Source organism: Lygodium microphyllum, chromosome 5, assembly GCF_053477565.2.
Source record: "Lygodium microphyllum isolate KBCC chromosome 5, Lygodium_microphyllum_v1.1.10, whole genome shotgun sequence".
Classification (NCBI taxonomy): Eukaryota; Viridiplantae; Streptophyta; class Polypodiopsida; order Schizaeales; family Lygodiaceae; genus Lygodium; species Lygodium microphyllum.
In genome coordinates this window covers 16121753-16136014 of record NC_141139.1, presented here as the reverse complement: position 1 = coordinate 16136014, position 14262 = coordinate 16121753, and the positions used below count along the sequence as shown (strand labels likewise).

Sequence of the window (14262 nt, the reverse complement as noted above, 5' to 3'; positions counted from 1 at the left end):
CACAATCAAGTCATCCACATAAAGGACAAACAACACACAACCTCCACATGAGATGTAAACATAAAGCTAGGGGTCGACCTTGGAACGCCGATACCCTAATCTCTCTTGGAGGAACAAGTCAATCTTCTCATTCCAAGCATGGGTAGTCTGCTTAAGCCCATAGAGAGTCTTCCTCAACCTGTACATCTTATCATCAGAAGAATCGAAGCCTGGAGGCTACTCAACATAGATCTCCTCCTTCAACTCCCCATTCAAGAAGGCAAACTTTACATCCAATTGATAGACTGGCCATCTCCTATGGCTAGCCAAGGCAAGAACTACACGAATAGTAGCCATCCAAGCTGTAGGGACAAAAGTATCATGGAAATCAATGCATCGACGCTGCGCAAAATCTTTAGCAAGAAGGCAAGCCTTATGCTTGTCCAACCTGCCATTGCTGCGGTACTTCATCTTGAAAATCCATTTGACTCCAATGGCCTTTCTATGAGAGGGCTTATGCACCAGGTACTAAGTGCCATTCTTCTCAATCGACTCCAGCTCCTGCTCCATCGCTCTCCGCCGATGATCATGTTGTAAAGCCTCCTTCACAGAGGTGGGCTCCCGATCCTACATGGCACGAGTCATCAAATAATAATTAGTGTACACGAGCTCGATATGGTGTGCCTCCTTCCTCCAAGAATGTCGTGGGCCATCCTATGGCTACCACTCCTCCAGGACCCCCTCAATCCCTGCATCATGAAGAGTGTCACGAGCCCACCAAGGAGGCGGCCAGATCTCTCCTCGTCACTCTCCATTTGTTAAGGTCTTTAAAAGGTCCACTGACTGTTGGAGCTCAATTGGTGAGTCCAATGGCTGAGAACTAAGCTTCTCATCCGAAGAATAATCCTCAAGAGGCACATGCTCCAAAGGGACACTCATTGGTGCCCTATCATCGAGATCTCCAAGAACGGGGTGTTCCTCACCTCCCTCTAAGGCTAGAATTTTTACGAACTGAACATCACAGCTGATGTAGACATCTCGCTTAACGATATCATACAATCGATAACCTTGAGACTGCGAGCTATAGCCCACAAACACAAGTTTTTTGGAAGCCGCTTTAAATGTCATGTTGTGTTTTCAAGATGTGAATATAGGCATCACACCCAAAAACTCAGAAATAAGAAACATCTAGCTTAGACCCAAAATACGCGGACCTATCTCGATCCACTATCCAAAATCCGAAAAGAATCCACATCAAACTAGACCAAGAGGCTGAGGTCACAAATTTTGTGCACCAGAAGTAGACAGTATCCCAAGGCCAGCACATAAAGCACCTCAAATGTATAGACACCACCTTGCCCATCTGGAATAAGATGGATGTTACCCGTTGCTAAATAGAGATAGAAGAACTATCACCAATGAGAATCTGGCCATGTGAAGGCCACAAATAAGTTACACCTGTTGAAAAAGAAGTCATGTGTCGTGAGGCACCACCGTCAACAATCCACAGACTATGGAAAGCAAAACTAACCTAGGAATGCACACAAGAAGCTAACAAATAAAGAAAATGCACCTAGATTGCCAAAGCTCCTATGTCTCTGTCAGACTCTAACGGGAGCTCACAACCATGAGATGACAGACTGACAAGACTAACATAGGCAAGCTAACAGCTTGACCGTGATTAATAACAATTCGTGGATAGTCCGTGGCAAATTGTGGCCTGTAGTAGGCTTGTCCAAAGATAGGACACCAAGACGGCGTTGTGGATTCACAATAAAGAGTGTCACATTGAACTTGGACTAGCAACCCAATTGCCTTGTATAAATTCTACATAATTACTATAATATAAAGTGTAAGGATATATTCTATCTTTCATGTTCTCTAAGCCACATGAAAAACACGTCGACATCAAGCAAATTGGGGCAAATTCCATGTAACCAAGGGGATTGTCATCCATGTTGGCTTCACTCTAACTTGCAAGGCAACATATGAGAGGCTAGTCATCAAGAACTACATATTATATAGGGTTGGTAGCATAGGCAATGATACATACATCCCCATGGCCAAAGTGTTGAGCCAACATAGGCATTATATGCTGAGTTAGCCACGTAAACAGTCCCAAAAATGCTTAAATCAATGAAAACCCAAAATAGGGACACAGTTCGAGCAAGTTTTAAAACGATGCATGGTACAAGGTCTCGAAACTTTCTATAAGTAGGCATGCAACCCTCGATTTAATCCAATCTCGTTTTTTATACATTTTAGACCCTCTAGCTTTGCTGCCCATACCCAACTCACAGAGGATATCTCATCCAAAGCTGCCCATTGCTGTCTACATCAATCTAGTGCCTATTTCCAACCTCCAACCTACTATTCTCTCACCTTCTAGCCATCGCCTTGTTGATTCAACCACACCATTGCTATGTTTGCTGCCGAGCGATCCCTCTCCACAGTTGGTGACTACTTCGGGGCCACTTGCTGCTACTGGCAACCATCCAAACATTGTCCCCTTGCTATTTTTGTTGTCACCCGACTAGGAGGACCACATCAGCATTTGCGTTTACAATTTTTTTTATCACTAGTTTTTCTCTCTCCTCAAGTACTTGATTTTTTAGTCTTTCTCTCTCCTCGTTGCCCGCCTACATCAAATCCAACTTCCACAGTTGCATTTATTGGTGTTTTGACTCTCGAAGGTTACCTTGTTGCATTTTGGGATTCATTCAAAGTATGACACTCTCCATCTCATTACCTCTACTTTGGTCTTTGAGAAATAGGAGTCCGAGGTTCAGTATTCATTCACTGTATAGTGTGTTTGCTACATGAGCACTGTATTTTTAGTAGACATTCGATTCAATATTCTTTGTGTTTGTTGTCTTTAAGTTACCCTAACCCTAAGTGTGTTCTATCAATTTGTGCTTTGTTGTATGATTAGTTTTGTGTTTTCTATGTTTAGAGCATTTCTTCACACAAAGATCATACTTCCTTTTCTCTCTCTACTCCTCCAAGATAAAACAGCTACTTCCACACCGTGCTTTAAATACCACTTGCAAAACATTCTTCACCCCAAGAAGACTTGTATCATCCTTACAAGTGGGCCATGCCACAATTGTAGAACATTCTAATGGACTAATAACCCTACTTAAGCTATGATTACTAGAAAGAACAAGCTTTTCTTGCAAGAGTGATCTATCACAAAAACATTCCCTTAAGAAGCCCTAGTCCTTAACTAGAAATAGGAAGAAATAGAATTCCCCCATGTCCTTTATGACAATAATCAAAACAAAATGCATGAGTTGACTTTAAATACAAGGAGCTTTGGTGGCAAGTAGTACCGATGACAGCCTAAAATGCATGAGTTGACTTTCAAATACAAGGAGCTTTGGTGGCAAGTAGTACCGATGACAACCTAAGAAAGATTCATTTGGTAAGTGTCCCATCAACAAGTTGTGATGGTCATTGTCAAGTCAAGCCAAGTAGGCTTTGTCCACTCTGTCTTTCAAATGTTTCTTAACAATAAACCATGTAGCATTGACAGTGTTGGATTCTATCGATGTGCCTGGCAAGCCTTCGACTTAACGAAGCTAGATGGCTAAGGTTTTCCAAGTGTGTGTTTAAGCTATACACATCACAACAAGCAGATGCAACTTCAATACATTGAGGCATGCAGAAAAGGTTTGGCAGCTAATTAGATAGGATTCATGTAATAGGTTCCATGCACACATCATCTGATTAGTGTACAGCAGCAGAATAAGACTTTTGGAAACAACAAACTTACAGCACACAACTGAGCATCACTAGTAGCAAAAAGGTCATCAGAGCATGGCAGTAATTTTTTCAAATAATAGCTTTTATTAGCAATGACCTCATTGAATTACTTGAATCTAAGGTGAACAAGAGGACTTACAGATAATATGACCCCAATTGGTACGGTCTTATGATGTGGTTCTAGGGAAACTGAAATTTCTGGGACACGTGGCTGATCCTGAGAAAATAACAAACAATAACTTCTCTCTGCAACTCTCACGGAAGAAAAAACAGATTTTTTCAAAATTCCTGGTTACAAGACTCAACATACTTTCAGTTCATTCTTAGATCGCACTGGATCCTTCTGTTTCTCATCATCGCTGCTTTCAAAGTCTGCAACAATATCATGCCTCTTTGATCCTACTTGACTTGGAGACTCCTTGAGCTCCCCCTCTTCATATTCCGATTCCTCATCCATCTTTTGGTTACCTTTATCTTCCACCATGGCAATTTCATCCTCATCAGAAGAGGAGGCTGATGAAGATGATGATAAGCTTTCATTAGAAGTCTTTGTTTTCACATCACATGAACCGCCCATTATTTTAATTTTTCCTTCTTTACCACATCCTTTTCCCTCCTCTTCCTCTTCTTCTTCCTCTTCTTCTTCTTCATCTTCATCTTCATCCTCTTCTTCCTCCTCCTCATCTTCTTCTTCCTCATCTGACGAGGAGGATTCATCTTTTTCACTGCTGGAAGTTCCACTTTCCATCATCGTATTCACATCTTTCATGTTAAGGATGGACATGGGATGTGCATACTCCCCAATGCCATTGCTCATCGATTCAAATCCCTTGCCCGGTTCACCCATATTGTTCTCTGCACTTGCAATCTGGCTTTCCAGCTGATTTCCTGCACCCAAATCAGTATGATTGATGTACACTCTGCACAAGTCAGACATGACAGAATCAACAGACGTGTGCTTTGACACCTCCACTGCATTGATAGGTTCATCCTCTGACCTGGGAGGAAAGCTGATGTCCTGATGAGGTATTCCACAATCTCTCTCCACTGCCAAAACCGGCTGAACACCTCTGTCCATTCCATCTTGCGGTATCCTACTAACATCAATTCCATCTCGCAATGATGCCTCCATAAATCCCATGACAGAAGCTGACCCATTGTCATCAATATACTCAGAGGCATCAAACTTTGGTCCGTGCAGGAGGCAAACCACCTCCTCTGTGACATCTCCCAAAGGCTCACCGCTGCAAGGGCGTTGTTGGCCCAGGCTTTCAAGAGGATGCACTGCATGAGTGGAAATTCTGTCTTTCTGTGCAGTCAAAGCTGGTTCTGTGCTTGTGGAGCTTCGAGCGATGACGTGCCCACCAGCTAAAAACGGAAACCAGGCCATCTCCTCTGTGACCCCTTGTGAAAGCTCACCACCGCAAGGGCATGGTTGGTCTAGGTTTTCGAGAGGAAGCTGAGTCTGAGCTGAGATTCTGTCTTCTTCTGCATTCAAAACGCCACTAGGTAACAACGGACCTGCGGAAGCCCCATTGATGGCCGGAGGGCACAGGGGCTCCACAACCTGTTCCCTGGACATGGCAGGGTCAGCTGTGTCATCAGTCATCCTGGTGTGTATGGTATTTTACCTGCTGGTTTGAGAATTAGACTAGCTCTCCCTTGCCGCCGCTACACTAGAGGTTGGTGCAATGGTGGTTCATTGCGCTGTCTGGAACCTAACACTAGTAACTACTAGGTTGACACAACCTAACTCCTAAGTTGACACGTGCACTTGGCTACCCATTCATTGTCCTGATTTGATTGATTGATGATTGACTAGTTAAGTTTCTTCCCAACCTTTCCTTTGGCTATGTGCTTCATAGAGTTTTTGTGAGATCTAATCCAAATTTGTATAGAGTTCTTCTTCAAGTGTTGTTATAGTATAAGTCTCAAGTGTGAATATATTTTCCTTCCCTCTTGCATATGCAAACAATTGAGCAATAGGATGAACAACAAATGTGCATCTCCCAATAGCATTAATTTTTGTGAACTCATATGTATACACACTATATAGCTCCAATCTAGAGAATATGAAGGAGAAGAAGAGGATGGAAAATCTCTCTCTCTCTCTCTCTCTCTCTCTCTCTCAATTAACTTCTCTCTCTCTCCCCCTCTTGATCTTACAAGGGTCATGTGTCCATTTTTCACAACCCTCTTAATTTTGCAAGCGCCAAGGGTTTGTATGAGGTCCATTGTCTTACACACACATACACACACTCTCTCTCTCAATTAGCAACTTCTTGCTTCCTCTCTCTCTCTCTCTCTCTCTCTCTCAATTAACTTCTCTCTCTCTCCCCCTCTTGATCTTACAAGGGTCATGTGTCCATTTTTCACAACCCTCTTAATTTTGCAAGCGCCAAGGGTTTGTATGAGGTCCATTGTCTTACACACACATACACACACTCTCTCTCTCAATTAGCAACTTCTTGCTTCCTCTCTCTCTCTCTCTCTCTCTCTCTCTCTCTCTCTCTCTCTCTCAATTAACTTCTCTCTCTCTCCCCCTCTTGATCTTACAAGGGTCATGTGTCCATTTTTCACAACCCTCTTAATTTTGCAAGCGCCAAGGGTTTGTATGAGGTCCATTGTCTTACACACTCTCTCTCTCAATTAGCAACTTCTTGCTCTCTCTCTCTCTCTCTCTCTCTCTCTCTCTCTCTCTCTCTCTCTCTCTCTCTCTCTCTCTCTCTCTCTCTCTCTCTCTCTCTCTCTCTCTCTCTCAATTAACTTCTCTCTCTCTCCCCCTCTTGATCTTACAAGGGTCATGTGTCCATTTTTCACAACCCTCTTAATTTTGCAAGCGCTAAGGGTTTGTATGAGGTCCATTGTCTTAGACACTTTTAGTTGTTAATATATGGATGAAAAAAATATTACATTGTTACTCCCACATGCATATATACATTCATGTATCTCTCACTTTTTTGTGCGTGATTTGCTATTACATCCTGATATATTGCTCTCATTATGTACACATAAGTAAAACTACATCGCGCATATTTTCACTACTTTCAATTGAGCATTATTGTGCGGACTTACTACAAGAGGGTACGATATTAAATAGTTTGTTACACTTATTGGAATAAAATACGATATCTATTATTTTTCACATTATTCAAATATTTAATATTGGGACAACAATATTACCTCATTGTTACTCTATCTATTGTGCACATATACATTCACATGTGTGCATCTATCTACACTCCACCCTTCCCTAGATATTTCGCACGTGCTTTATTTACACATCTTATAGTACTACAATTGAGTAAATGCCTATACACAATCTCCTTTACTTGCACATTTTTCTCTATTTCTCCTCTTCTCTCTCATCCTCGTTTTCATTGCGCTTGTAAATCAACACAATCAAATAATTCTGAAAGTATATATTCATCATGCACATCAAATATCAATCACGTTTCATTGCTAAAGGGTGGAATGGGCAATCCCTAACAAAGTCTAGGATTGAACCATGGAAGCACGCTAGCTCAATCAAGTCGGGAAGCATGTGCTCCAGGAGGACTATATCCATGGTGTTTTAGTCAAATGGGGGTGGGCATATAAAGGCATTGGGTGGATTCCTGTACATCTTCTCCATGCTATGTCCACAAATAGTGTAGTTGTTGGGCTAAAGTGTGGCCAATCAATATTATCAAAACATTTTAAGAAAAGGGACTTTGTGTAACTCCTTCTAGAAAAAATGGTTTTATGGGAGTCTCTTTGCACTTACCTTGTCCATATTGAAATACAAAGGTTAGTGCTTGTTTTGACGACTTCATACATTTACTTCTAACCAATCGTAGTAGCTCACTTAAGTTGTTTTCCTTCATTGAACTCCAAATGGTAATGTCAAAAAATTCATTAATCTCTTTGTACTGGTACCTTAGAGTCTCTAATGATACTATAAATATACCCATCCCTCTAACGTACCCATTGTGTGAAAAGGGTCTTTAAGAGTTGTATGTACCTTGATGTGACTTATCTTATTGTAGATATGGAAACCAAACAACATGATGGGATAGGTGGTAAAGGGGTGGATGTCCACATTTGTATGAAATGATGAAGTAATATTCACATCAATGTAAAAAAATAAAAACCATAATCAATATCATGTCACCATCTCTTATAAGCACTCAGCATTGTCAACGTTTTCAACTAGTCTTCAGTGCATGCTTGCACAATATATTTATGATAGTGAGAGTAGTCTTGCCAGTTATATCCCCGGCCTCTATCATGCGCTCCTTTTTAGTTCTTTGCATTTGCTTCTTCTTACTTTGCATGCGGCCACGCCCCTGTTGTGCACAAAAGGACTCGATGCTTTGATGGTCGTTGCTTTCCTTATTGGTATCACTCTTCGGTAGTATGAGCTTTCCCTTGCCCTTTCTTGTTTGGGTCATTGAAGCATGCCCACCTTCTCTTGATGTCACTCCTTCCCCACATGCAAGTGCAATGGCTGCCTACAACTCGGCGGATATCAATGATCGCGTTTGTATTGCTCTCTGTCTTAGTCGAAGGGCAACTCTCTCCTTACGATTGCATACTATTGTTGACAATAGCATGTCCTACTCTAGGTCATGGAGGCAAGTCAAAGTTCTCAATAGACTCATCTGGTCATCGCTCTCTTTCCTACAAACAACGATCCAAAACAAGGTAAGAGGGGGAGATAAAGTAGCCATAACAAAAATCAAGAGAGGGGTTACTTATCGTCTATTCCATTGGCCATTGCACAATTATGTTTTCCTCGACGTCAATCTTAATATTGTCTATGCCACAGGCCTTAACACCTCTCCGATGCACAACGATGACAATAACTGCCACTCATACAAGGAGCAAGCTCAGCAAGGGAAACATTTGTTGGACTAAACCTTCTCCTATGTTTTCATTACCCTAAAAAAAGTTGACATGATCTTGTCCTTTGAAATCTAATCTGGTCATGATGCATGAGTTTAGGGTTACTTCTTGCAAATATATTGCTTCCTTCATTTCCTACCATCAAATACCAATTGTGATGTATGTATACACAGTAGCCGTGTAGGAACAAATCAAAGTATAGACTCTCCTACTACAAAGATAGATTGAGAGTGTGTATGTGTATGAGAGAGAGAGAGAGAAAGAGTGAGAGAGAGGGGGAGGTGGGGAGACTGATGAGAGAGAGAGAGAGAGAACCATATCGAGGGTGGGGGACGTAAAAATGAATTTGAATTACAAGGGGGAGCCCTTTTATAGACAAATGAGAGAGAAAGGGGTGAGAGAGAGAGAGCCACATACTGAGAGTCACGGGAATGATTCGCAATGTGAATAAGGACAGGGATGGGTCCTTTTATAGGTAAAGGAGAGAGAAAATGGGGGAGAGAGAGAAAGAGTGATGAGAAAGGGGGAGAAAGAGAGAGAGAGCATGTGATATGTGTAAATTTTTATTGCCAGGAAGGGCTCAAAGCCCATGTCAACATCAACGGCATTCCCTAGTACTGTTTATCGAAGCAAATGCATTGGAGAACTAGAGTGTCCAAATAGAAATTGTATTCCGTGTCGATTTCTAGCTCCCTAAATCAAGTGGCATGGGGATAGATACAAGGCTCTTCATTCGCTCCACTATCATTAAAATGATTATAGAGTAGCAAGACTTGGTTCTAGTACCCTATTATAAATCAAGTCCCATTACATGCCATGCAGGAAAACTTAATACTAGTATACTGACTATTGGAATGTTAGCTGTTGATGGCCTCGGAGCCTCAGATGCTTCTATTGTAAGAACCCCCCCATCCAGCTCTTTAAGTGCGAGTGTGTAGTGTATTATGTGTGATGCTAGTGAGCAAAATGTCAAGATTGTTCATCCATGAAGGCACACATAACCATGAGGTGCAAAGTGACACGTGCAGAGCTAATGTCAAAGAGGTGCAAAAGACCATAGAGGAAATGATAAGAGACTTTAATGTAGCCGAACCTCGACACTTGCAAATGACCGTGGCTAGAAGGCCAATGAGACGAGTGCCCTGGTTTGTGAGCAAGGTGTTCCCATGTTTGGCACTGAACTCTCAACAATGCTCAAGGAAATCCAACTACTCATTTAGAGAAATAGGTAACATACTATTCCATTCACAACACATCCCAAAATATCATAAAAAAAGCTATGCATATGAAGATTAGTATTTCATGCATGTAGGTTTAAACACATGATCTGTGCCACACGTACTAAGAGTGATCAAGGGATGGAATCTCCTCTTCTAAAGTTAAAGCAACATTGTGCGTATAGATTTTTCCATGGTAGCCTATTTTCTGGGCAAGCCATTGACAATGGTATAGCAGGTGCTTTATATTCAAAATGTCAATGACTGGGGCAACCGCAAGGGTTGACTTAGTGAATCATGTGCAAAGGAGTGGCATTGGGAACCTACGCAATAGTTGGATATGCTTCGACCATGTGCATCACATTAATGATTAGACCACCATCTTAGCACTTGTGTATGACCCAGGTTATTTCTCTTACACGATTCTACCATCACAACATGAACTTAATGACATAATTCTCTGTATGCTTCCATTCTTGTCTTGTGTTTATGTAGGGTACAAGAGTTGATGACTTTGGCAATATGTGAGATGAAGGAAGAGGATACAAATGCACTTTCACCTTTCTGGACAAAGATGAATGAAGTGATGAAGTGTGGCCACCCAAGCTCTAATTTTTGAGGATTCATGGTGGTAGATGAGGCATCCACCCTGGAGAGCTATCGGCACAATGTTCAATGGTGTCTGGATAACATAATGCAAGGAAGGGAGAGATCTTGCTTATTTAATTGGGAACAAAGTCTCCAAATACACATATCACAGTATGTTCTCAAGAGTTTCCAAGATGAGCATAAGTGTCTGTGCCGCATGTGGAGGTGTGTAACCACCATGGAAAATGATGCAACAGTGCAATATTGATTCATTCGAGCTTGGTGGGCCTCATGGAAAGTTGTAGATTGTAATATACCAGAAATGGATTGTTGGCTTAGTTGGTGGCATATCATATATCCACGTTGAAGGCGACAAATTGCTAGGGTAAGACTGATTGGTAATAGTAGGATGTGATGTATGGTACAATTGTTTTCTCATGCTCCATATCCTCTTGTGTTGTATTTTTTTCCAGGTGGTGGAGGACATTGCTCATATGCCAACCACCAAACTAGTAGAGCCAATGCATACAAGTTAGTTGTTATGGGAGGGATTCAAAGGATCTATCAACTTGTATGATACATGAGTTAGTGATTTGGCAAATGCTCTACTATAGAGCAGAAATAGCATGCATTCATTAGCGGAAAGTTCTATGGTGCAAGACCCTATGCAAAGAAGCTATTGAGTTGACTACAATAGGGAATTAGTCACACATCTCGAGCAACAACAAGGATGGTTAAGGAGACGGTAGGAGGAACTAAATTGCTTCAACTTCCTAATTTTCAAGGGGACAATATGACTGTAGCGAGAAAACGTAAGATTGATGGGAAAGTGGAGTTAGAGGAAGCAAATGCCTCTCACAAGCCTGAGTATGTGATAAAAAACATACCTAGAAGAAAGGGCACAAGAAAAATAAACTTTAAGGACCCTTTGCCTTTTGACCAATCAAGGCCAGTATCACCAATTTTTTCGGAGGAAATGGTGGTGGAGATAGTCCTTCATGATATGAGGCACAAATTTGATAGTAGAAGAAATCCACATGTGAGAGTGGTGAGTTTGTTTTACAAAAGATGGCACAAGAGGTGGATGCTAATGAGGGCTCATGTAGATATTGAAGAGGTGTTTCATAGGCTACATAGAAAAGGATAGACTCAACATTGTCTCTAGATGCAATCGTGAAGGCCCAGATAGTGGTGAAGCCCTTGAAGCATGAGCTTTTCAAACTAGAGACACCTAACTCAAGTGTCTTGTAGGAGTGCTATGATGTGTAGATTGTAAAGAATCCGACATGTAATTATCGAGATTCCATGGACCATGTTGCAAAAGGAAAAGCGTATTTGGCATGCAAACACCTATACTATGTGTACCTTTGAGTGTTTGGAATAGACGCAAATGCAAACATGTTTATACACCAACCCATACTCGCTAAAGAAAACTTGCACATTGTATTTGGAAGCAGAATAACTTTTCAAACACCACCTATATTGTGACCAGCAATGCAATGCCAACACTACCTCTTAGCACAACTATATTTTATTTTGACAAGAAAGTATCATCATACAATTCACTTGGATAGCTTATATCAAAATTTTGACAAGCCTTTAATGACCTTGTCTCTCCTAGGTTATCAAGCAAAAGCACTATTGCCAGAGTTAATGCAATATACATGTACATTTGGATTGCTTGTATGAATTGCCTTATCGAATTCATTGGGGGGGGGGGGGGGGGGGGAAGTGGGGGGAATGCATGTGAGAAGCGAGTTTTTGGAGCGAGTTTTTTTTGCCAACCTCGAGTTTTATTCCACATAGTCCACTTGGTCCTCTTTTTCTTTTAGGCATATATCAAGCACCAATGCTACTCCTCCATTGCCACCACCACCACCACTACCATTAGCACTGCACCATCACCATGACTCTCCCTCTCCCAATTAGAACCACAACCAATTCTTCTCTCTTTCTCTCCTCATATGTTGGGGACAAACCACCAACATCTCACTCTTCTCAATTTATCTCGCATTCTCCTTCTCTCCTTCTCTCATTCATCTCTGTCTCTCTCTCCTCTTTTATATTTTTATTTGGTAATTAATTAAAAATAATTAGTAATTAAATTATTAACTAAGCAATAAATTAAGTAGTGCATGTCTGTATACGTCTCTCTTTATGTGTGTATATGTATATATTTGTGCATGGCCCTTATCTTCATTTCTCACAATGTGTATCTCTTGCAACTCTCTCTCCCTCTCTCTTTAGAGTCAGTAGGACTCAATACAGTCAATAGAGAAAGAGAGAAGAGAGAGATATATATCTAAATAAATTTTTTGATGAGAGAGAAGTTTTAAAATAATATTTGACGAGAGAGAAGAGATAAAAAATAATTACTAGTTAAGAAGATCAAATTATGTGTATATTTATGATATATTTTAGTTTGAGACATAGTAGATTGAGACTTTTTGAATGAACTATATTGAAATGTTTGGACCTTATGAATAAAAAGCAATATTTTCTTTTGGGACTTTTTTTCTCCTAGCATAGAAAACTAATAATTAACATAACATATAATAACTATTGTCTTTTGCATTGTGTACGTGAAAAAATAAAGACATCAAATATTCAAAAAAGTTTTATACTATTGAAATTATAATCAAAATGTGACTTTTTAGTCTACTTGTACTTGGGCCAAAAACTTTTAAATAGAGGAAGTTAATAGAGAGAGAGAGAGAGAGAGAGAGAGAGAGAGAGAGAGAGAGAGAGAGAGTGTGTGTGTGTGTGTGTGTGTGTGTGTGTGTCTTTTGATAAAGATCCAAAGTTATTAATGTAAGAGAAGCCCAAAGGTAGTATTGTAGTATTATAGGAGAGAGTTGTTATAATTGTTTTAAACCATATATATATATATATGAGAGAGAGAGTATGAGTGTGTGTGTGTTTTAATAAAGGTCCAAAGCTATTAATATAGGAAAAGTTCCAAGGTAGTATTGTGGTATTATAGGATAGAGTTGCTAGAATTTCTTAAAGCCAGAGAGAGAGAGAGAGAGAGAGAGAGAGAGAGAGAGAGAGAGAGAGAGAGAGAGAGTGTGTGTGTGTGTGTGTGTGTGCATGTTTTGATAGAAATTCAAAGCTATTAATGTGTAAGAAAGTCCCAAAGTTAATATTGTAGTATTGAGAGAGAGAGAGAGAGAGAGAGAGAGAGAGAGAGAATATGTGTATGTAGGTGAGGGTCTAAGGTAGTATTATAAGAGAGAGTGTTAAAAAAATTTGAAGCGAAAGGAGGGGGTGAGTTGGGCCTCTCCTACATTAATTTGAAAAATGTACCTCTCTATCCAAAGTTCTCTCTATGTGATTATGTGTGTGCATGCATGCACGCACGTGTGTGTCTCATTAAGAACTTGTTTCTATATCTCTCTCTTATTCAAAAACTATTGTCACTAAAAAACTGTTTTTCTCTCCCTCTCTCTCATTAATATATATACATATATGTGTGTGTGAATGTATTTATGTGTGTATATTGGAAGTCCTAAACAAGCGCACACACATGAACACACATATGAACACACATATGTGTGAGACAGAGGGTGGGGCGAGTGACCAGTCTTTTCCCTTCAAATCAAATGAGAGGTGAGTAGTGTGAATGAAGTGTTGTACGCACGGGATGGGCCTCTCAATGCACAAAGCACAATTTGTTTCTGTGCACTGCACCATAAGGCTCCCTGGCCTTCCTTCTCGCACCGTATACCGGCACAGGGCGGGATGCACAGTTGCACCATCCAATGCGCACAAGGCATACAACCTTTACACAAGTGACCATGAGGATTACATCAATGGGTTTCAGGAT

At 40.7% G+C, this 14262-nt stretch overlaps 1 protein-coding gene across 3 annotated transcripts in view; it reads right to left on the bottom strand.

Annotated features, from left to right (window-relative positions):
- LOC148035533 (uncharacterized) overlaps window positions 1–5456 on the bottom strand; it is a 32546-nt gene extending 27090 nt beyond the window's left edge. For all 3 annotated transcript variants that reach the window (XR_015690833.1, XR_015690834.1, XM_087677493.1), the window contains exons 1-2: window positions 4055–5456; window positions 3884–3961 (exon numbers count right to left, since the gene is read on the bottom strand). Coding sequence is in view for 1 of the 3 variants with exons in the window: in XM_087677493.1 (XP_087533619.1) it covers window positions 3884–3961; window positions 4055–5353 (1377 nt within the window). In the remaining 2 variants the exon portion in view is untranslated. The remainder of the gene's footprint in view (window positions 1–3883; window positions 3962–4054) is intronic.
- Window positions 5457–14262: the final 8806 nt, after the last annotated feature.